General features: G+C 46.9%; 2 protein-coding genes across 2 annotated transcripts; one reads left to right on the forward strand and one right to left on the reverse strand.

Moving 5' to 3' along the window:
- Positions 1-7,800: 7,800 nt before the first annotated feature.
- On the forward strand, positions 7,801-13,336 carry LOC117834207 (protein DWARF 53). Its single transcript, XM_034713835.2, has 3 exons — positions 7,801-9,204; positions 10,616-10,847; positions 10,975-13,336. The coding sequence occupies exons 1-3, from the start codon at positions 8,027-8,029 to the stop codon at positions 12,943-12,945; spliced, it is 3,381 nt and encodes a 1,126-aa protein (XP_034569726.1). The 5' UTR covers positions 7,801-8,026; the 3' UTR covers positions 12,946-13,336.
- On the reverse strand, positions 13,236-16,953 carry LOC117834208 (fatty acid desaturase DES3). Its single transcript, XM_034713836.2, has 6 exons — positions 16,256-16,953; positions 15,623-15,689; positions 14,529-14,621; positions 14,259-14,444; positions 13,905-14,120; positions 13,236-13,818 (listed from the first exon to the last, which is right to left on the reverse strand). The coding sequence occupies exons 1-6, from the start codon at positions 16,699-16,701 to the stop codon at positions 13,609-13,611; spliced, it is 1,218 nt and encodes a 405-aa protein (XP_034569727.1). The 5' UTR covers positions 16,702-16,953; the 3' UTR covers positions 13,236-13,608.
- Positions 16,954-20,920: the final 3,967 nt, after the last annotated feature.

Below are 20,920 nucleotides of genomic sequence, written 5' to 3' on the forward strand. Positions count from 1 at the left end.
ATAGACCCGGGGTCCCTAATGGGACCGTCTTTCCACAACGCTCGGTCCAACAAGAGGCACAGCAACAACGCACATCTGGGCCGCCCCAGATATACGACGCTAGGCCGACTGACTAGCGCCCCCGACCAGAAGGCCTGGTCGGGGCCGGGACCATGGTCCAACCGCAATCAGATTCCCCCGATCGAGGGTATGCTGAACCGACGCACATCGCTTCTCCCGACCAACACGGTCGGGATGACCGGGGACGCCCGCTTAGTCTGGGCTCGGGGAGTAGGTGGAGCAGATAAGGGAAAACACTCAGGTCAACCACCATACAGAGGACCGTACCTCACCACGCCCTGCGCACACACCGCACAGTGCCATCGTACTGCGTCAGACGAACACTGTGCTACCTGCCCGTCACAACGGAGCATGAACCGGGAAAGAGGATGATGGTCATACCGTACCCGATGATGTGGGCAACGACAAGACTAGGTAGGGTCCGTGCACTCTCTCTTCCTTTCTCTGACTTGTAAGGCCATCCCCTTGGACTATAAAAGGGGCGGGCCCTCTCTCTCCCAGATAGACACGAAGCACATCAGAAGACTCTCTGACTCTCTCCAACATATAACGCACGATTCGAGCCTCCCGTCACTCTCTTCCACTCGGACCAGAGCACGATCGGGTCTCGAACAGCCCCTTCTCATTCCTCATTCGTTTGTACCCCCACTGCAAAATTCGAGCACCTGGGCTCAGGAATACAGTCGACCGACCGATCCCGATCTGGACGTAGGGCTCGTTGCCTGAACCAGTATAAATCATATGTTATTGTGTGCTAGGCCATATCTGATCTAACACACAGCAAAACTACTTGTATTTACTGGTCGGTCAAATTCCGCACCGACAGAATGACTATTTTAGAAAGGGAAAAAATATTTTTTTGATTCATTTGTCACGATTGTTCATCTCTAAAATAAAAAAAATAAAATTAAGTGGTTGGAATTTTGGATGGGCCCATCCCGTTCATTTCTCAAAGCACACGACACGGCACGAGATCTGCTTTTCCACGGAATATCGCCGAGAAATTTCCAAATCAATAAGCCTACCTGCACATGTCATCAGTCGGCAAAAGGAGGTGCCTATCAAGTCCATCTCTGCTAAGCAAGCTCATTGGCTACGCATGTGGATTATGTATCTTGATCCCATGTTTAACTAACAACGTTAGGCATGCCCCGAGTGAGTGAGTACTTGACCATTGTCTCACTTTTTGATCCTTGGCAAATTACTAGCATCTGACCATGCCTGCACCAGAATACATGAGTTGCAAGAAAGATCATGTTATTTCTCTCTAGGATCAATAATCTGAGTGTACAGACTTCCAAGCACTAGTTTTTGTGCAACTTGAAACTTCCAAGTGTTGGCTCTGAGTGCACAAACAACACTGTAATTTGGCCGCAACATTTCTCCATTTTAATTGTATAGTTTGTTCAATGATATAAGAAAGAAAGAAAGAAAAGGAGTTGATATCAATATCATGTGGTTTTCAGTCACGGTTTCAGTCGATAACACAAGAACTATCTATTGCCGATCCAAACATACAATGCTTCGTCTTCTACCTCGGATTATCTTCTTGATCTGCTAGTCATTCTTCTTGAGGTCACCACGCTTCTGTCCTACACCCTCCCCGGCCATTGGAGTACAGAGGTCTGAAAAAATATAGAGATGTGCAGTTATCGCCGAGAAATTTCCAAATCAGCCGCCGCCGATCCCGACCACGTCCTCCGGCGACCTCATCCTCTCCCTCCCCGAGGACGTAATCGCCCTGATCTCCGCGCACCTCCGCACCCGCGACCTCCTCGCGCTCTCCGCCGGTGCTCGCGGCGCGATGGGAGGCGATGCTGCGGCTGCACAGGGAGGCTGGCGGGGGCATGATGCGCACGCCGGAGGTCCAGGGGCTCCTCCTAGAAGCCAAGAAGAAGGCAGCGCCGTCGTCACCGAGCGACGGTGGTATCCTTCGTAACCAGCGGCAGCGGCAGGTACAAAGTATATGAAAGTAGGGAAATATGCTTTTGATTTTGTACGGAGAAAAATAGCTTTGGAGTAAAAGCACATGAGGTTTTTAGATTTCTTAGTTGACTCTTAATTTTTGCAAAAGTAAAAGTAGGTTGGAAAGTCCAACCAAAAATATGTTCAGATTGTGTGAAGTGTGATTCTAGTGGAGACCAATAACCCATCATCGCCAATGGGAGCCACCGCCGCTCAGCGCTCCCCATCTTCGTCGATAGGGAAAAAAAACACCGATGGAGAAGCTTGAAAGTAATTATCGTGTGGAGGAAGCATCATTAAAGTAAAAAAGTGGCACCACTGGCGTTGGATAAATGAGCCATGCATGCACTTTGCACCTCAGCTTGGCTAGGAAGAAGTAAACCGGTCGGCCCTCTCCCGGAACAAGAACGGGGAACGCCGACTTAGGGGTGTTTGATACCCGCTAAATTTTAGCACCTGATGTTCGATACTAATTATGAGTATTAAACATAGTCTAATTATAAAACTAATTGTATAGATGGAGTCTAATTCGCGAGATGAATCTATGAAGTCTAATTAGTCTATGATTTGACAATTTGATGCTACAATAACCATTTGCTGATGATGGATTAATTAGCCTTAATAGATTCGTCTCGAGAATTAGACTCCATCTGTGCAATTAGTTTTGTAATTAGCTCATATTTAATCCTTTAATTAGTATCCGAACATCCGATCTGACCCTGCTAAAGTTTAGCACCTCGTATCCAACAGCCATTAGATTAGGCCGGCCTGTTGATGTGGAACGATACGAATGATATTATAAGCTTTCTTGTGACAGGCACGTGTGCATCTCTCTCTCCTCATGCCTTTACCATGACATGACACGACAGGATGGCCAGGGGGCATCACAGCTTTGCAGAAAAGGCAGCATTTTGTCTGTTACGTGATCATATGAGAGTATTATTGGAGAGAGAGAGACTGATTGCACTGTTCTTCTTACAGTAAACATCATTCCCTACACCTCCATCATGCCTCATGCTCTGATTGTATTCTTATGCTCGATCAGGTAGCAAATTATTGAATCAAATTATAGGAGGAGCTACTAGGTGCATGCATGCCCATGTACAGTGTATATATGTTGACAGTTGACTACTCCATCTCTGTTTCATCCTGATCGATCGATGGATGAGTCGGTCATTCTTTTATTAATTATTACGTACTAGTCATCAATCACTAGCTAGAAATAATCTTTCCCACAAGATCCGATCCGATCGATGACCTTTTCAACAGAAATTTTTTTTTAAAGGATCATGCATATATGCTGTGTCAGCTAAAGTTCGTTTGGCATCCTCTCTCTACATCTTGGGCATTCATGCATGTGTCGTCATAGGATTAGGATTAGGATTAGGATAGGACCCAGAAAGATATGTTGTGTGTTTCCAAGCATGCATATATGGCCTGCTATTGCTGGATGTTGACAAATAAAGATGCATGCATACATATACACACATGCATCCTGCATCCATCTCAAGGATGGGAAAAGAAAGCATCTATACCAAAAATGGCTACTACCTCCCAGCTACACCATGCATATAATCTAGAGCTATGGCGACTAGAGGTTGACTTGAAGCTTCCAAGATTCATTCCATCAGTTTTGCACACCTGTCCCTGCTGCATTCTAGAGCTACTGGAGTAGTATGCATATATGGCAAGTTTGGAAATCTCTAGCAACAACTAATTAATCAATGAGCTAAACCCTGAAAGCAAATAATCTACTTTGCAGTACTCTCAGGTCCTGGATAGATGACAGATGGCCTCAAGAATAACTAGCAGTGTGGACAATGTATCATAGCTAAGCAGTGTGGTCAGTTGACCCACTACTAGCTAGCCTGCAGGCTAATTTCAATTGGCTTCTTATGTATATTTGTGACTGAAAATTACATTGAATACATGTAATGGAAGCAAAGAAATAGTGATTCGTCAAAGTCCACAAAGTTTTAGATCGCACTAGCTAAGAGAAAGGGATTCTTTATGCGTACAAGTGTGAAGGCATATGCCCCTGCCTGCTTTGACGCACTCAAGAGAACAGGGAAAAGCTTGGCTAGAAAGGAGCCATTTGTGCGAAAGCTAATCCATGGCACATCCATCAACTACCAAAAGGTAATCTTTTTGTTATCACTTTTTCTGAAACAACATCTGGCATGATATGTAAAGCATCCAACCGAAAGGAACAGTTGCCCCATACGTTAATTATATTATTGTATTGTATCCACTGTTATTAGGATTGGTGAAAATTAAACCAAAAATTTTAAATTTTCTTTCCAACTGCACAATGAATCAAGAAATATAATGGATCAATAATGGCGATGATGCATGTAGGTACATATGTCAGTCCTCCAATTTTAAGTTAAATTCTTTTGGAGAAATAAATAAAGAGACGACCGGAGAAAGAAAATATGACAAATTAGAGGAAACGGTGCAGGTCATAAGTCACCCTCAGAGAAAAGTAGTGCCAACGCAACATAGACATCATTAACTGAAATGCACGCACGCACACACACTGGACGGTGTCATTTTCGAAAAAGAAATCCCAAATAAATAATCCGGCTTGACAAGTCACCCTATAGCCTCCCATAAACGTTTTGCATTGCACTGCCCGTGGTGAATCGGAGGTCCACCTCTCGTCCCTGTTCCATTACAGCAACCAAGGGCTAACTTCGTCACTTGTTATAGTCGTAGCTGTAGCTAGCGTTGTATAGGCTACTATAATTACCATCTTTTTTGCAACCCCATTAAGGCTAAAACGTAATAACAAAAGGATGAATTTTTACTATTGATAAACTTATTTCTTCTATATACATGCACATACACAAATCCATCAAGTGTGTCGTTGCAACTTCTTATTAATTTTGCAAGTGTCCAGAGTCATCACTTTTATTAATTTGGAGTTTTGACCATTTTGTGCCATCACTACTGCTTCCCTTCGCGTGTATATCTTTCATAGATTACTGTGTTATTGTTCTTATTTTAAGTATACAGTATTTGGTACTCGTCTAGCTCTCTCACTCAAATCTGTTTTGGCCCACTTGCTCACGAAATGAAAACCAAACCAAGACAACAATTTATATATTATGTTCAATATTGGCCTATGATCTCTAATAAGTTTTGGCAAAGCATGAAGATCTCTACCAATCTAATACAGTTTTTCAAGTGTTTGTGCTAATAATAATGTAGAGCACTTGAATTGTGTGGTGGGGGTCCAAATGTTGCTTTCCATTGCTTTTGGACTGTAAAAGCTATGAATGTGATGTTTGTGGTGGAGCATGGATGGGTATTTGGCCATTTGCAGTTTTGCACCAAAGAGTTTTCTTGGGCCATTTCTATTCAATTTTGACTAAAAGCAATTGCTTGTGATAGATTTGTCAAGTTGTAAAGATATTTTTCCTTTCTTTTCTATTGGCGTGTAAGTAAGTGCATGAGAAGAGGGTACAGGGGCTACGTGTATCTCAAGTAACAAAGAGTACATCATTACTGCTTGCTAGCTTTGATTTTACTACACTGTAATATGAAAAGTACGTCGTGGCGATCCTATACATCACAGGTCATTATTGTAGAATACCACCACCGTTATATATAGATATGCCATGGGAAAAAAATGATAAGCTTTTGTTTTGCAACTACTCCTAAGTACTCCCTTCGTTCCAAATCGTAGTTCGTTTTGGCATTTCTAGATTCATAATTTTAGTACTCCCTCCGTTCCAAATTGTAGGTCGTTTTGATTTTTCTAGGTTCATACATATTATTATGCATCTAGATATAGCGTATGTCTATATACATAATAATATCTATGAATCTAAAAAATCCAAAACGACCCACAATTTGAAACGGAGGGAGTATGTGTGTATATCTAGATAAACAACAAGATCTATGAACCTAGAAATACTAAAATGACCTGCAATTTGGGATGGAGGGAGCGATAGAAATGGTGCGTTCGTAGTTGTGGACGATCTCAGGGCATCAACAAAGTCATCATTGCACTGAATTAAATGCAACAACACTTAAATATACCATGAAAACGATGTGATTAATGATTAAATAAAAAACATTTGGATGGATGGAAGCAACATGGACTACTAAGGGGGTGTCATTTTTACTGAAGGATCGCGTTCCATGTAAAGCACAGGATAGTGGTTGGCCAAGTGGACACGCAACAGCGGGTTGTGGTGGTACATGTCCAAGTCCCATCTTTTTTGCATCCTCATCCTGATAATGACTGGAAAGCGGTAGGATGATCGATCGAGCAGGCTGATGATATGATTCGGGATTGGTTAGGAGAGGAGGGTTTGTACAATCAAATAGGAGTAGAATAGATACACCATGTTGGGGCTCACATAGATTTAGTCTTAAGCTAGCTATCTACTTCACTGTTGGAATCAAATAATATAATACTATATAATAATATAGTATGCGGAGGGGGAAAATGAAGAAGGAAATTAAAAGATAAAGAGATGCTTATCCACGAAAATTAAAGGGCAACAAAAAGCCTCTCAGGCATTTCTGATCAGGGGCATGTTTAGTTCACTCCAAACTCCCAACTTTGACACTATGTAAAAAGAAGATTTCCCATCACATCAAACTTGCGGTACATGCATGGAGTACTAAATCTAGACGAAATCAAAAACTAATTGCACAGTTTTGTTGTACTTTGCGAGACGAATCTTTTGAGCCTAATTAGTTAATATTTGGACAATAATTCACAAATACAAACGAAACGCTACAGTATGCTACAGTACTAGCATAGTGATTTTGAACACCCAAAATCAGGCAACTAAACAAGGCCCAGCTCGCCTCGTGTGCGCACAGCACAGCAGCCTTGACACCTCTGGTTGCCTCACGCTCACTCTGACACACTTCAAGGAACACTTGTTGACTGATCAAAAGCCACGTACGGTTGGAGTCAATCAGCAAGTTAAAAACAATGTCCATGTATGAGTGTCACAATAAGAAAATTGGCAACAAATAAGAGACGCATGTGCCGTGTGATCCTAAGACTAAAATATATGTCTCCATCTCACTAAAGTTGAGGGTCTATTTTTCAAAGTTAGGACGCTGCAGAAAAGACAACAACTTGTGCTTACAAAAATTCACCGCAAGGAAAAAGAATCTGGCAGGTAACTTTCCTACAAGATACGAAAATGATGGATCACCAAAAAGAACAAACAAAATTACAAAATATTACTAAACAGACATAGTACACGCCTGAACTTGTTTGCCACTATTTCATAAATACGAAGCGACAGAAGGTGGTACAGATTCATCTTAAAAGGAAATGGTGGGTGTGATTTGTGTGGAAGGGAAGGATACGTGGTGTACGTGTTGCAGTTGGGGGGAGGATCTATGCATCGATCTTTCAGAAAGATCGATCGCAGAGTCTGAATGCTGGGCGCATCACGTCACTGTAAAAAAGGATGTGACCACTAAAAGAAAAGAAAGGAATGACCACTAAAAGAAAAGAAAAAGGAACGATGAGAATAGAATCTGCAGCAGTGTGCTCTCCACCGAATTTCCCACTCCACTGCCGGCCGCCCCTACCCTACCCGGGGAGGCCAAAAGAGGACACTCCACTGCCTGGGCCTGTGACTGTGTCTGTGTCTGTGTCTGTGCGAGGCAACAACATCTCCCAAAAGCTGCAGCTGCTGCTACTGCAATTATTTGTCACTAGATTTTCTTTTCTTTTCTTTTTGTTTCCTTTTGTTTTGTTTCTTGAGAGAGAGAAAGAAAGAACAGAAGGAAAGAAAGAAAGAAAGAAGAGAGAATAGAAAATGGTGGGAGATATAAAACAACAAGACACCACCACCTGCTCTCCCTGGCTGGGCACCTGCCATGCCACCGGAAGGACCTTTTGCGGTCACGCCCTCTGCCTTGCCGTCATTTCCCTTTTCAATTCTCCCAATTTTACACTCTGCCCCCACGCCCAGTCAAATCTAATCCCACCCAAGTCCTAGCCCAGGCGCAGGCAGCCATGCCGACGCCGGTGCCCGCCGCGCGCCAGTGCCTCTCCCCCGCCGCCGTAGCCGCCCTCGACGCCGCCGTCGCCTCCGCGCGCCGCCGCGCCCACGCCCAGACCACATCCCTCCACCTCATCTCCTCCCTCCTCGCGCCCACCGCCGCCCCGCTGCTCCGAGACGCCCTCGCCCGCGCTCGCAGCGCCGCCTACTCCCCGCGCCTCCAGCTCAAGGCGCTCGAGCTCTGCTTCGCCGTCTCCCTCGACCGCCTCCCCTCATCTTCTTCTTCGGCATCTTCTTCCCAAAAGGAAAAAGAAAAGGAAAATGAATACTCCGAGCCCCCTGTGGCCAACTCCCTCATGGCCGCCATCAAGCGCTCCCAGGCCAACCAGCGCCGCAACCCCGACACCTTCCACTTCTACCACCAGCCCACCTCAGCCACCTCCCCCAACGCCGTCAAGGTCGACCTCTCCCACCTCGTCCTCGCCATCCTCGACGACCCCCTCGTCAGCCGCGTCTTCGCCGACGCCGGATTCCGCAGCGGAGACATCAAGCTCGCCATCCTCCGCCCCGCGCCGCCCATGCCGCTCCTCGGCCGACTCCCCACGCGCGCCCGCCCGCCGCCGCTCTTCCTCTGCAGCTTCGCCGCAGCCGACGACGCCCAGGTCCCCTCGCCCGCCGCTGCCGTCGCAGGCGCAGCCCCGGGGGAGGACAACCGCCGCCGCATCACCGAGATCATCTCCCGCGGACGCAACCCCATGCTCGTCGGCGTGGGGGCCGCGTCCGCAGCAGCTGACTTCGCCACCGCGTCGCCCTACCGCATCCTCCCCGTCGGCCCCACCCCCATCAATAATCCCAATCCCAATTCCAATTCCGGCCTCATCTTGAGCATCGGCGACCTCAAGGACCTTGTCGCCGACGACGACCCCGACCTGCAGGAGAGGGGACGCCGGGTCGTGTCCGAGGTCACGCGCCTGCTGGAGACGCACAGAGCAGGCCACACGGTCTGGGTCATGGGCTGGTCGGCCACCTACGAGACATACCTCGCCTTCCTCTCCAAGTTCCCGCTCGTCGACAAGGACTGGGAGCTCCAGCTCCTGCCAATCACCGCCGTGCGCGACGCAGGCACTGCAGCCGCCGGAGTCATGCCTCCCGCCACCACTGCCACTGCCTTGTCCAAGCCCGCAAGTACAAGGTCTTTCAGTTCACCCATCTCACACCCATTGTTTATTTCTATTATTTACCATGCACATATATACATGTGCGCTGATTGCCGTGCCTAGTAGTTTATCTCAACCAAGATGTTTCTTTTATGTCTGGTTATCACCACAAGTATTGTGATTAGTTTATGTTCTTTCTTCACTAGTAGTTTAATGTTTGGACAGTATGGGTCTGTGTGTTTGCCCTTTCTATAGCATGGTTGTTTCTTGTTTCCCACACCTGTCTGATTTCCTGAGTCATGTAGTACTACTGCAGTTAGTAGTAATAGCATTTTGGTCAATAAACTCTTTAAATAAGCTACTCCATGACTGAATGTTTTTCTTCCTGTCTGTCATGTCCCTTTTGTTGGTTTTACTCATTCCACAAGATGCAGACTCACAGCTAGAGAAGTCCCCTTTACTCAACCCCCTTTTAGTACCGGTTTCGCAACCGGTACTGCTAAGTCGGTCCTTTAGTACTGGGCCAAATAACTGGTACTAAACTGTTTTTCGTCCAAAAAATAAAGAAAAAATTTGACGAACACCCAGGAGGCCTTCGCACACGCGCATCACAAGTCACCTACACAGCACATGTGATGGAGTTGGATATGCTTTCCTTTTGAAGTAACCCGTGGAGAGGCTTTTAGTACCGGGTCGTAATACCACCCGGTACTAAAAGTGACCTTTTAATACCGGATGGTATTATGACCTAGTACTAAAGCCACGAGGACCTTTAGTACACCCGGTACTAAAGGTCCTTCGGGGACCCCCAAATTTAGACCCTCAAAAAGTGACCGGTACAAAGGTATGGGACGAAAGGTCATTTCTCTAGTAGTGACTTCTTTTGTTCAAGCTTTGATCTTGAGTCCTGATATGCTTGCTTCAGTACTTGGGTTCAAGTGTCGAGCAACTGTACGGTAATTATAATTTTTATCCTTCCCGCAACTGCAGCTATTCTTAAGTAGCTGAAGAGACTCAAGAGTTGGAGCACTTGGCTGAAGCAGGACTTATTAAGAACTCCATTTGTTTGATCTCTTTAGCTTAGGCCTTTGCTTTTTACCTGGATAATTTTGATAATTAGTATAAGTAAATGCTGCAGTGTCCTGAATAAAAGATTAACTGGCCATAGCTTAGTGGGCTAGATGATCATCCTGATGTAGGAATGCCCACAGTTAAACTTAGCTTAAGCTTGGACATCTTCTGATTTTTCTAAGCAAGAGTAATTATACAGCTTGAGTCTTGTACGGTATTTCCATCTCTTGTGGTAGAACCTAATAACTAGGGACAACATGTGCTGTTCATTACAAAGTAACATCCACCAGATGGCTACTGTTTACTGTTTAGGAGTTTTACGTTATGCCCAATAGCGCCATCAGGATCTAACATTTTCAAACTTGTAATTTGCAGCTTGATGGAGTCATTTGTTCCTTTTGGAGGTTTTATGTGCGATACCTATGACGCAAATAGTCTCATGCCATCAGGCCCTCGGTGCCAACAGTGCAATGATAGATATGAGCAGGAAGTTGCAACTATCATTAGAGGGAGTGGCATTACAGCTGAAGCTCACCAGGAAGGTCTACCATCTCTGCTGCAGAATGGCAGCATGATGGATCCTAACAGTGGGTTTGATGCAGTCAAGGTGTGAGGCTACTTCTATCTTCTAGAATTCTGAAGTTAGTAGTGAATGCAACTTGTACAGCTCGCTGATAGATGAGTAGTTTTGGATATGATTGGTATAAAAGATGTGCAGTTTTTCTTCAGTGCAGGTTAGAGATGATCAGATGGTATTGAATACAAAAATACTGAATCTACAGAAGAAGTGGAACGAGTACTGCCTGCGGCTCCACCAAGGTTGCCAGAGGATCAACAGAGATCCTCACCAGTTATTTCCACATTACATTGGTGTTCCAGCTGACAGGGAAACAGGACCAAATCCAAGCCAAGGTTCAGAGGCAGTTGCACTTCAAAGGGAGGTTATCAAACCTTCTGCGGTGTCTGCTTCACATACCAACACAACTGCAAAGAGTATTTCATCGCCATCTATTTCCAATCAAAGGAATGCAGACCTTGTGTTGAACCTTCAAGTTAGGCAATCAAAGAGTGATGAACCCCTTCATGATAGGGGTGTGCAATCCCAACATAGCAATTCATCCAATTGTGACAACCGTGAAGATCATGTGTCACCATCATCTGCTGCAGCTGTGGCAACTGACTTGGTTTTGGGCACCCCTCGCGGATCTTCTTCCAAGGATTCAAGTAATGCCCTCTGTAAACATGTAGAGGATGCTGAGGGGTCGATCCAGCCGATGCCCAAGAAGGTTGATGATTTGAATCTGAAGCCTCCCCAGTTCTCTGTACAGCCTTACTATTGCTCCAGGAGTTCCTCAAACTGGGGTCAAAGTCAAACATCACCTAGTGCTCTGCATTCAGCAGCTTCAGGAGGCATTTCTGCCTTTGGCCAATGGCAGAGGCCTTCACCCCTTGCAGCACAAAGTTTTGATTACAAGCTACTCATGGAACGCCTGTTTAAGGCAGTTGGGAGGCAGGAGGAAGCCTTGAGTGCTATTTGTGCATCCATCGTGCGGTGCCGGTCAATGGAGAGGCGCCGTGGTGCACACAGGAAGAATGACATATGGTTTAGTTTCCATGGCCCCGACAGCATTGCCAAGCGGAGAGTTGGTGTGGCACTTGCAGAGCTGATGCACGGTAGCTCAGATAACCTGATATATTTGGACTTTAGCGTCCAGGACTGGGGCAACTCCAATTTCAGAGGAAAGCGTGCCACTGACTGTATTTTTGAGGAGTTGAGAAAGAAGCGGCGATCAGTTATATTCCTTGAGAATATCGACAAAGCTGACTTCCTTGTTCAGGAGAGTCTGACTCAGGCCTTTGAGACTGGCAGGTACAAAGACTTGCATGGGGGGAGGGTGGCTGATCTCAATGACTCGATTGTGGTGTTGTCTACAAGAATGATCCGAGGATGTCAAGATGCCTCTGTTGGGATGGGAGAGGGCCATGCTTTGTCGGAAGAAAAAGTTCTGGCAGCTCGTGGACATCACCTGAAGATCATAGTTGAGCCAGGCACAGCAAACGTCGGTGGAGGCCCTGGAGGTAAAGCGGTAGTTTCCTCCAGGCATTCCTTGAGCGACATTCAAGCATCTTTGTACTCCAGTTCCTTCAGTAAGAGGAAGCTTAACATATCTGATGGTGGAGGAAAGGTAGAAGAACCATCGAGCACTTCAAAGCGTCTGCATAGAACATCAAGCGTTACATTTGACTTGAACCTTCCTGTCGACGAGGCTGAAACCCATGATGGCGGCGACGACAGCAGCAGCAGCCACGAGAACTCGTCTGGCGATCCAGATGGATCTGTTGACAACCTGTTGCGTTCAGTCGACGAGTCAATCAATTTCAAGCCGGTTGATTTTGGCAAACTCTGCGAGGAATTGCTGCAGGAGTTTACCAACCGCACGAGCAATGTTGTGGGCTCTGGGTGCAGGTTGGAGATAGATGTTGGGGCTATGGTGCAAATAGTGGGAGCAGCATGCGCATCAGATTCAGAGAAGAGGCCCATGCGGACATGGGTGGAGCAGGTGTTTGTGAGGAGCCTTGAGCAGCTGAAGGTCAAGTGTAAGAACGTGAGCGCGTGTACTCTGAGGCTGGTAGCGTGCGAGGATGAGCTTCTGAAAGATGAAGGTTTTGGAGGTCTGCTTCCCTCAAGAATTTTCCTGGATTGATGATTATGATGACGTGTAAGTATTGGTAGCTGTAAGTATATATTGGTTAGCCACCGTCACAGTATATACTTATTACTAGTAGTATAGTGGCGGTATTGATAGTATATAGCATCATATTATCATTATTTGGTGGCCGCTGATGGAATAAGCAGCAAAGCAGTCTAGTTGATGTCCATGTCTCGGGGTTGCTGTAATCTAATCTGATCGAATCAGCAGTTGATCGAGCACAGATAGGCTGCTGTAAAAATGTTGCTGTACTGCTGTGCCACTGCCTAGTCAACAACTCTATATGAATCAATCAGGCGGCATGTAATATTATTATTATTTGTGTCATACAGACTAATGTTTTCTGAGAGGCAGTCATCAATACAGATTCTCATCTCTACCTCAACATCTAGTAGTTTGTACAAGCCACGATTATATTGTATAGCAATGCTTAGCTACTCTAGTGGGTAAATCGATTTCATGAGCCCAATCAACCAACGAATACATATGCATGCACGCATGCTTCAATTAGATCATCGAGGATCCCTTGCTTTCTGCTTGAATTATTATTTGACTTTCTATGCTATCATCTACCATGCTTCGAATCCAATCCCGTAATGAGTGGATCGACTTCTGAATAGTAGTAGGGCAACTTGTTGAGGCTTCAGAATATATGAATCACTTTTGCTTATGGTTTTCAGTGGCCCAGCCATGAGCTGCAGTGTTCAAGGCGTGGTCAGTTTGGTAGTAGACGACATCCCCATGGTCGCTCACGAAGTGATCCACTCTGAGACTTCTGAGGAGCACACCAAAGAGGTGAAGTGGCAGCGGCCCCGACTTCTGTGGCTCCCTGTAGTATCTGCCCAGCACCGGCCTTGCTGCCTTGGTCTGCCCGTTTTCAAAATTTCAGTTTTTATAGATAAGCACCAGAAGAAGAAGGGCATAGGAGATCGATGGGCAGAAGGAAGGCTTACCGCTTCAACGAGGTGGTAGTGCGGGATCTGGGGGAAGAGGTGGTGGATGACATGGGTGCCGATGTCGTGGTGGATGTTGTTGATCCAGCCGTAGTCCCGGTCCACTGTGGTGAGGCCCCCACGCAGGTAGCTCCACTCCTCGCCGCGGTACCAGGGGAGGTCATGGCTGCCGTGGTGGTGCAAGTAGGTCACCAGGTCAAGCCACATGACAAACACCTGCGTGATGCATTCATTTTGGTACAGTTTGAGTTGCTTGCCTGATCGATTCAACCAACTAAATGCTAGGAAAGGATGGAGGAGTTGCTTGGAAGCAAACACACAAGTTGTTGACAAGTAGCTGGGTGCAGTACTTACAAGGTATGGGACGCCGTACATCTTGAGCACCTGGATTGGGCCGAAGGTGCACGCCATGGCGAGCAGCGAGGCGAGCATGATGCACCAGCAGGTGGTTGAGAGCATGACATCGCCGCGCTCCTTGGGGGTGAACAGGTCGCTGCTGGGAAGAAAGTGCGATCCATTCTTGCCGGGGCTCCTGTACCACTGCACAGCATGCATGCAGGTCAACATCCATCATACTGTGAGTATATCATTTTATTCAGCCGCAGCATTGTATTCAGAACATACGAGGTAGACGGGGAACGCGAGCAGCGGGAATGGGACGGTGAACCGTAGCTTCTTGGTGCGTGGTTCCAGCTGCCGGTACAGCTTCTCCGTCATCTGCTCACTCCATTAGCATGAATTCAACTCAAATATATTCCGATCCATTAATTGTACGTACCAGGCAGAATTTAAAGCATGAACAACATATAAATTAAGTAGCAATTTAGTTTATCTTGATGATCGATTATTCTACTACAGTCGGCACTAGATCGAGACTTTATTTTGAAGATGCCGGGCAAATATGGATGGTAGCTTTCCTATCCAAGACAAGAAGTAAGCAAGCTGTATGTGGTGGTAACAGACGACAGACGACAAATGGCATCAAATACACAGCTTATTTTGAAGGTGGGAATCCCATCGATCTCTTCCTGCTAATGATGTGGTGATGAGATCTAATCTACCAGCAGCTGCAGCAGATGCATGGACCACACCGATCAATTGATCTCTTCCTGCTAATAAGCTTAGCATGTTGATTAGTAAAAGTGAGCTAGGGAACCTGCAGCGCCATGTGCCTAGATCTGCAGTCTGAAAATCCCAAGAAAGCAATGCAAAGGACCACGCACGTACGTCCAGACACAAGGACCGACTAATAATAACTTAATAATTATATGGTAGCTTAATTACTATATTTGCCAATGCTACTACAGTATTTTTACATTGTTCATGTGATTATTGAACATCTGAGGCGGCAGCTGCCATGGCCGGCCCTCTTCAACTCGACGGTCATTGGATCCGGTGGCATAATAAATATAATGTCTGTGAGGGCATCAATAGGGACAGCCAGCCACCTATACTTGCAAGAGCTAGCCTACCGTCCCTTACTACTTAGGAGTATTCCAAATTTGCTAGTAAATATGTTTGCCTCTTTTAATTCCTAGAGATATACTCCTATATAAGATGCCATACTACTACTACTGTACAGCTAGCGAATAAGAAGACCATCTCTAAAATAATTGAAAAGTTATATGCAACCATATATATAACGTAAAAATTTGCTGATTTTTTGTTTCTGATTAGCGGTAAGAAAACAAAGTAAATTAAGGAGGATGCGGACTGACCGGGTGCCATGACTCGTCTCTGTGGATGTGGCCATGGTTCTGATGGTGCGTTCTGTGGCTGATCCTCCTGCATGTATAAAATTGGCAGGCAGGATTATGTTATTAATTATATAGTATATCACAGGCTAGCTAGCTAGTAACGGCACAAATGCAAATTGTTGTCAAGTGGAGCTATTATATACTAATGCTGCTTTACATGCATCAAGTAACAGAGATTCTCTGTCTGTGTAATTAATATAATCAACGTTTTAAAATGAAGTAGTCATATATAATATAAGAGGGTGACTGGCATAAAGACCGAGTTGTGTATGATACATGGACGTGGAGAGTAGTTTTATGCCCGACCATCCATCCATCCAAAATATCTCTGACACAGATGGAATCTCTTGAAAAGAGCAAGATGCATGCAAGCATGTGTGCTCTCCTTTTCCTTCTTTACTTTATTAAAAATCTCGGCCTGATTCTGCAGATTGCATCGATGCACATGCATGTTTGATTCCTTCCTTCTCCGAATGTATGGAAGGGCATGCAGTGCATGCATCGTGTATGAATGTATGGATTCATTGTTGAAATTAACATGCATGGATGCAGCCATCAAATTAAAGAGGAAGAACTGAAGAATGAGCCGGTTACCATCCATGGTAGGGGACGAGGATGAAGGAGTGGAGGAGATGCCCCACGGCGCTGTTGAGGGTGGCGCTGTCGGAGAAGCTCCCGTGGCCGCAGTCGTGCCCCAGGACGAAGAGCGCCCAGAACATGGTCCCCTGCGCCGCCCAGTAGAGCGGCCACACCGCCCAGCTGTCGAGCGCCGCCGCCGCCACGGCCAGCCCCGCCACCACCGCCACGTCCCGCGCCACGTACGAGAGCGAGCGCAGGGGGCTCTTGCGCCAGCAGTGCGCCGGCACCGCCGCGCGGACGTCGCCGATGCGGAACGGCGGAGGCTTGCCGGCGTCGAAGCGGCTGTCGTCGTCCTCGGTGGCCTTGGCCGCCGCCTCCGCCCTCATCATCGTCGTCGTCGTCCTCTTATTTATCTGCGGCGGCAGCGTCTGGATCTGCGTCGTGGTCTGCTGCTGCTGCATTATTGATCTGGAGCGGCCGGGGACGGAGGTGGAGGAGAATCGATGGATTGGTGCTGGAAATTGAACAAGGAAGGACAGGCCGGACACTAGGAGGAATCGATGGCTGGGAATTGAACAAGGAAGGAAGGACAGGCCGGACACTAGGAGGAAGGAGGACAGACAGGAGGGGAGAAGAAACCGGGCGGCAGGGCAGCAACGAGAGAGAGAGAATGAATCGAGGAGGATGTGTGTCTTCCTCCGCTCGATCCAGGCAGGCAGGCTACTTATAAGCAGGCCAGGCCAGGCTTCAGCCAGCCATCCAGCTTGCTAGGCTTTGGAGTCGTGAAGCGTACGTGCATGCGGCTCCGCGTGCAAACCTAGAAATTTTTGTTGATTAAAAAAATAATTAAACAATAATTTTCTTATAATTTAAATTTTTCCAACATTTATTTTCTCCGTGAGCCTGGGCTGAGATGGGGATAGCGAGTCGACGATTGAAGCCCCCAACGTTCTGCCAGAAATCCTGCTGTCCAGTTCGGGAAAGCAAGTGATTGATTAGCATCAATTGATTCGATTTAAGTGATTGATTAGCATCAATTGATTCGATTTAATGAGAGGCTCTTAACATGAAATTTAGGTTCTGTTTGGCATGGCTCTAAGGGGGTGTTTGGAGCACTCCACTTCAAAAAAAAAAATTCGCAGCCAAACGTTTTTTGAGGAGTACCTCAAGAGGTGCTCCAAAAAACCCCTATACAGACCTCCTCGTTGAGTTGGTGGGTATTTACCCACCATTGCCACTCGTTACACAATACCGGTTCGCGAAACGAAACAAAAACAGTCCTCCCGTCCGCCCCGTCCCACCCGCGCGTCGCCCCCGCACGCCGCCCGTCGCGCCACCCGCCGCGCCGCCCGCCCGCTGCGCGCCCGCCGCCCGCTCGCCTGCCGCCCGCCGCCCGCCCGCCTGCCGTGCCGGAACTCTGGGTGGAGCTGCTCCACTCCAGAACTCCAGGTGGAGTCAGCTCCACTCCAGAACTTCATAACTAAAATGGGGTGTTTAGCTTGATGGGTGCCTCCAACTCTAAAAGGAGGATTTTTTTGGATGCATTGTCGCTTTTACCCCAACCCATGACCCCACTTGTCATTTGGTCACAAGTTATCATCTTCTAAAGAGGAGGAGATTAGTCAGATTACTCAATCTTCACTGCAACTGGAGGCTCTCTGGAGAAAAGAGGCCAATCCAGTCCAGCCTTTCCACAGTTCCTGGCAATCCTCGCTCACCGCGAGAAGCTCATCATATCGGAGGGCCAGGAGCTTGTTCTTGGCTGCTCCACAGGTTCTTGAGCTGCTGCCGATCTTCAGGCGGGACTTGCGGGTGGAGGACAACCCGGCGCTGGCAGTGGCCGCGCGGAAGGCCGGGGAGGTGGTGCTTGCCTACGTGTGGGCGCCGGAGGAGGATGGGCCCTACTACCCCGGCAAGGTGTCCTGGTGGTGGCTCAGCCAGAGCCTCAAGCACCTGGACGCCTTGCTCCGCCGGCTCGGTGCCAGCCGCTTCGTCACCCATCGCTCCGATGACGCAGTCGTCGCTTTGCTTGACCTCGTCCGCAGCACCGGCTCCACTTGACCCGTCGTGGCATACACGGGCCACCTTGCGCACCGGCAGATCTCGGCCATGGCGAACCCCACGGCGAGGGAGCCGTTGGCCGGTGCAAGACGTGCCGCCGCCACCCCAACTCGCTCGCCCCGCGCCTTCCGGAGCCGCCGGGAGGGGCTACGCGGCCGGCGGGGATTGGTGCTTGGGAGGGGAATGGGTGGCCGCCGGCGGGGATTCGATTCTCGGTTGGTGGCGGCGGGTTCACGGGAGCATAGACGAGCGCGCGTGGAAACAGGAAGTCTCGGAGGAAAAACAGAACGAACCGTTTTTCTAGTATTTTACCCACCAACTCCACGAGAAGGTTCGAAAGAGAAAGTTTTGGAGCAGCAAAAGAGGTGCTCCAAAACTCCACCCCCATTTGCATTACAACTCTATGGAGTTGGCTGCTCCATGGAGTTTTGGAGCTGGGGTGTTTGGGTGGATTTTTTTGGGAGTTGCTGGAGTTGTGAAGTGGAGCTATGCCAAACAGGGCCTTAGTATAGGAAAACATTGGTTGTTTGTTTAAATCAAACAAGGTTGTTCTGTGTGTTGCATTCATGCGATGCATCTTGCTATTTCTTGAGTGTAAAAGGTTTTAATGTGCGCTTAGATGATGTTCAGACCTTTTCGAGAATTTTCCAACTTTTTTTTACAATTTATTCTTATTTTTCTAAAACTAAATCTATGTATTAGAAGGCTCCTGAAGCTAAATCTACTTTTCACGTATCTAAAAAGTCGGAATCGGACTGCTGGAGCTGGAGAATATTAGAATCGATCCAGAGAGATTGGTAAAAAGGAAGGAAGGACACGATGCTACGATAGCATAGGAGAAGAAACCGAGCAAGGATCCATAAAAATGAACGAACGAATCAAACTAAGATCAAGCCAGTCCAAGTAGAAAATAAATTAAAAGAACGCCGCGGTCGTCTTAAGAATGCACCATATATAGACATAATAGGTACTGAAATTATTCATACTTATTCATGTATAGGAAAATAAAAATGGCGTGCAGCCGGCCAGAGGATCACCGGTGGCTGGTCTAGACGCTTCACACCCCGTTCCTGCCGCAGCTAGCGCCAGCATGATCGCGTAGCCCAGCGTGGGCGCGAGCACCTGGCTCTGCGGCCTAGCCTTGCCAGACAGCAACAGATGCCTCGTGCAGCCTGGGCTAGCAGCCGCGGAGTGCTGGAGTAGTAGCGCAAGCGCCTGAGCAGCACCAGAGATGATGTGGCAGCAGCACCAGCACGCATGGGGATGGATGGAGGGAGCGACGTGGTGTGGCGCAAAGCAAAAGAGGATGCAGCTGGAGTGCGCCGTCATGAAGAAAGGATAAGGAGCAATAAAGAATGGAGAAAAGGATAAAAAAGAAGGGAAAAAATGGAGGAAAAAAAAGGAAAAAGAAAGAGAGACTATTAGTTTAATCTATAATTATATATGTTAATCCTTTTCTATTTCAAATGAAATTACAAATATAAATTGAAGAAAAGTACAAATTCATTTGCTAGGGGTACATCGGATATTTGACATCTTTCATTCATTTATGAAAAATCGGAGAAGCCGTTTTGCCAAACGGTGTTTTAAAACGGTTTCAGCTCCACCAAAGAAGTCACTTCACCAAAGGAGCTAGAGTCGGAGCCGTTTTCAGAGGAGGCGAAGCCCTGCCAAAAGGCTCTAATGCAACCACGTGTGCTAACCAAAGGCAAGCAAGCGCATGTTTTAGATGTACTATGTCACATCTGTGTGTTTCGTTTTCACATTTAATATATGCCCATGCCAGTCTAATGCAACCACGTGTGCTAATCAAAGGCAAGCAAGCGCATGTTTTAGATGTACTATGTCACATGTGTGTGTTTCGTTTTCATGCCAGCTGAAACGGAAATTAGGAGTAGCACAATGCAATTATGGTATCCGTGCAATAGGGGCCAACAACTTATAGCCAAGCCCAAGCAAGTGTTGATGAATCTCCCAAAGTCATTAATTTGTATGAAGATGACATGGTTGCTAATATTCAAAAAGACATTAAGAAGTAGAGTGCTTGGTACGTGCTCTGCTTTCAGTTCTCCTCCATCCATCCAGAAGAAACCCACACCCAACCAATGCCGGCCCACGGACGGAACGAATCGGCGACGAACGGCCCGAGAGGTGGGTGGGCTGTGTATATTCCGATCCAGTCAGTCATACTACAAACGAGGAGTAATGCCTGCAGAATAATATAATGTAGAGCTGGTGGTCGGAGGCGTACGTGTTTATGCATGCCGAATACAATATTATACGTATACCAACTGCCAGCACACCTGCAAACGAAAATACAAATATATATACTCGATATGTCCAAATGTTATATTAAAAAAAGGGTTTGCATTACATGCTGCCACAACCACGCCACTGCTGCTACTCCTCCCTCCATCAGTCTATCATGCTGCTATATGTGTTTGGTGAAAGGTCAAAATCTCTGACCCATCTACTCGTAACTTGAGCTTCGATCATGTGTCCTTGCAAAAATATAAAAGGACAACCATTCACCATTATAAAAATGGGAGTCAGTACGTAGGTCAGGAAAAGGACAAAGCACCACTCATTTCTTCAACAAGGATAGGAACAGATGGGAGC

Source organism: Setaria viridis, chromosome 8 (assembly GCF_005286985.2).
Source record: "Setaria viridis chromosome 8, Setaria_viridis_v4.0, whole genome shotgun sequence".
NCBI classification, from domain to species: domain Eukaryota; kingdom Viridiplantae; phylum Streptophyta; class Magnoliopsida; order Poales; family Poaceae; genus Setaria; species Setaria viridis.

Excerpts from the sequence above, each read along its gene's own strand:
- LOC117834207 (XM_034713835.2), top strand. The coding sequence starts at position 8,027 with ATGCCGACGCCGGTGCCCGCCGCGCGCCAGTGCCTCTCCCCCGCCGCC. Across the intron at positions 9,205-10,615 it reads TCCAAGCCCGCAAGTACAAG|CTTGATGGAGTCATTTGTTC; the intron begins GTCTTTCAGTTC and ends TGTAATTTGCAG. Across the intron at positions 10,848-10,974 it reads GTGGGTTTGATGCAGTCAAG|GTTAGAGATGATCAGATGGT; the intron begins GTGTGAGGCTAC and ends TCTTCAGTGCAG.
- LOC117834208 (XM_034713836.2), bottom strand. The coding sequence starts at position 16,701 with ATGCAGCAGCAGCAGACCACGACGCAGATCCAGACGCTGCCGCCGCAG. Across the intron at positions 14,622-15,622 it reads GAGACGAGTCATGGCACCCG|ATGACGGAGAAGCTGTACCG; the intron begins GTCAGTCCGCAT and ends TGGAGTGAGCAG. Across the intron at positions 14,445-14,528 it reads TCGCGTTCCCCGTCTACCTC|TGGTACAGGAGCCCCGGCAA; the intron begins GTATGTTCTGAA and ends CATGCTGTGCAG.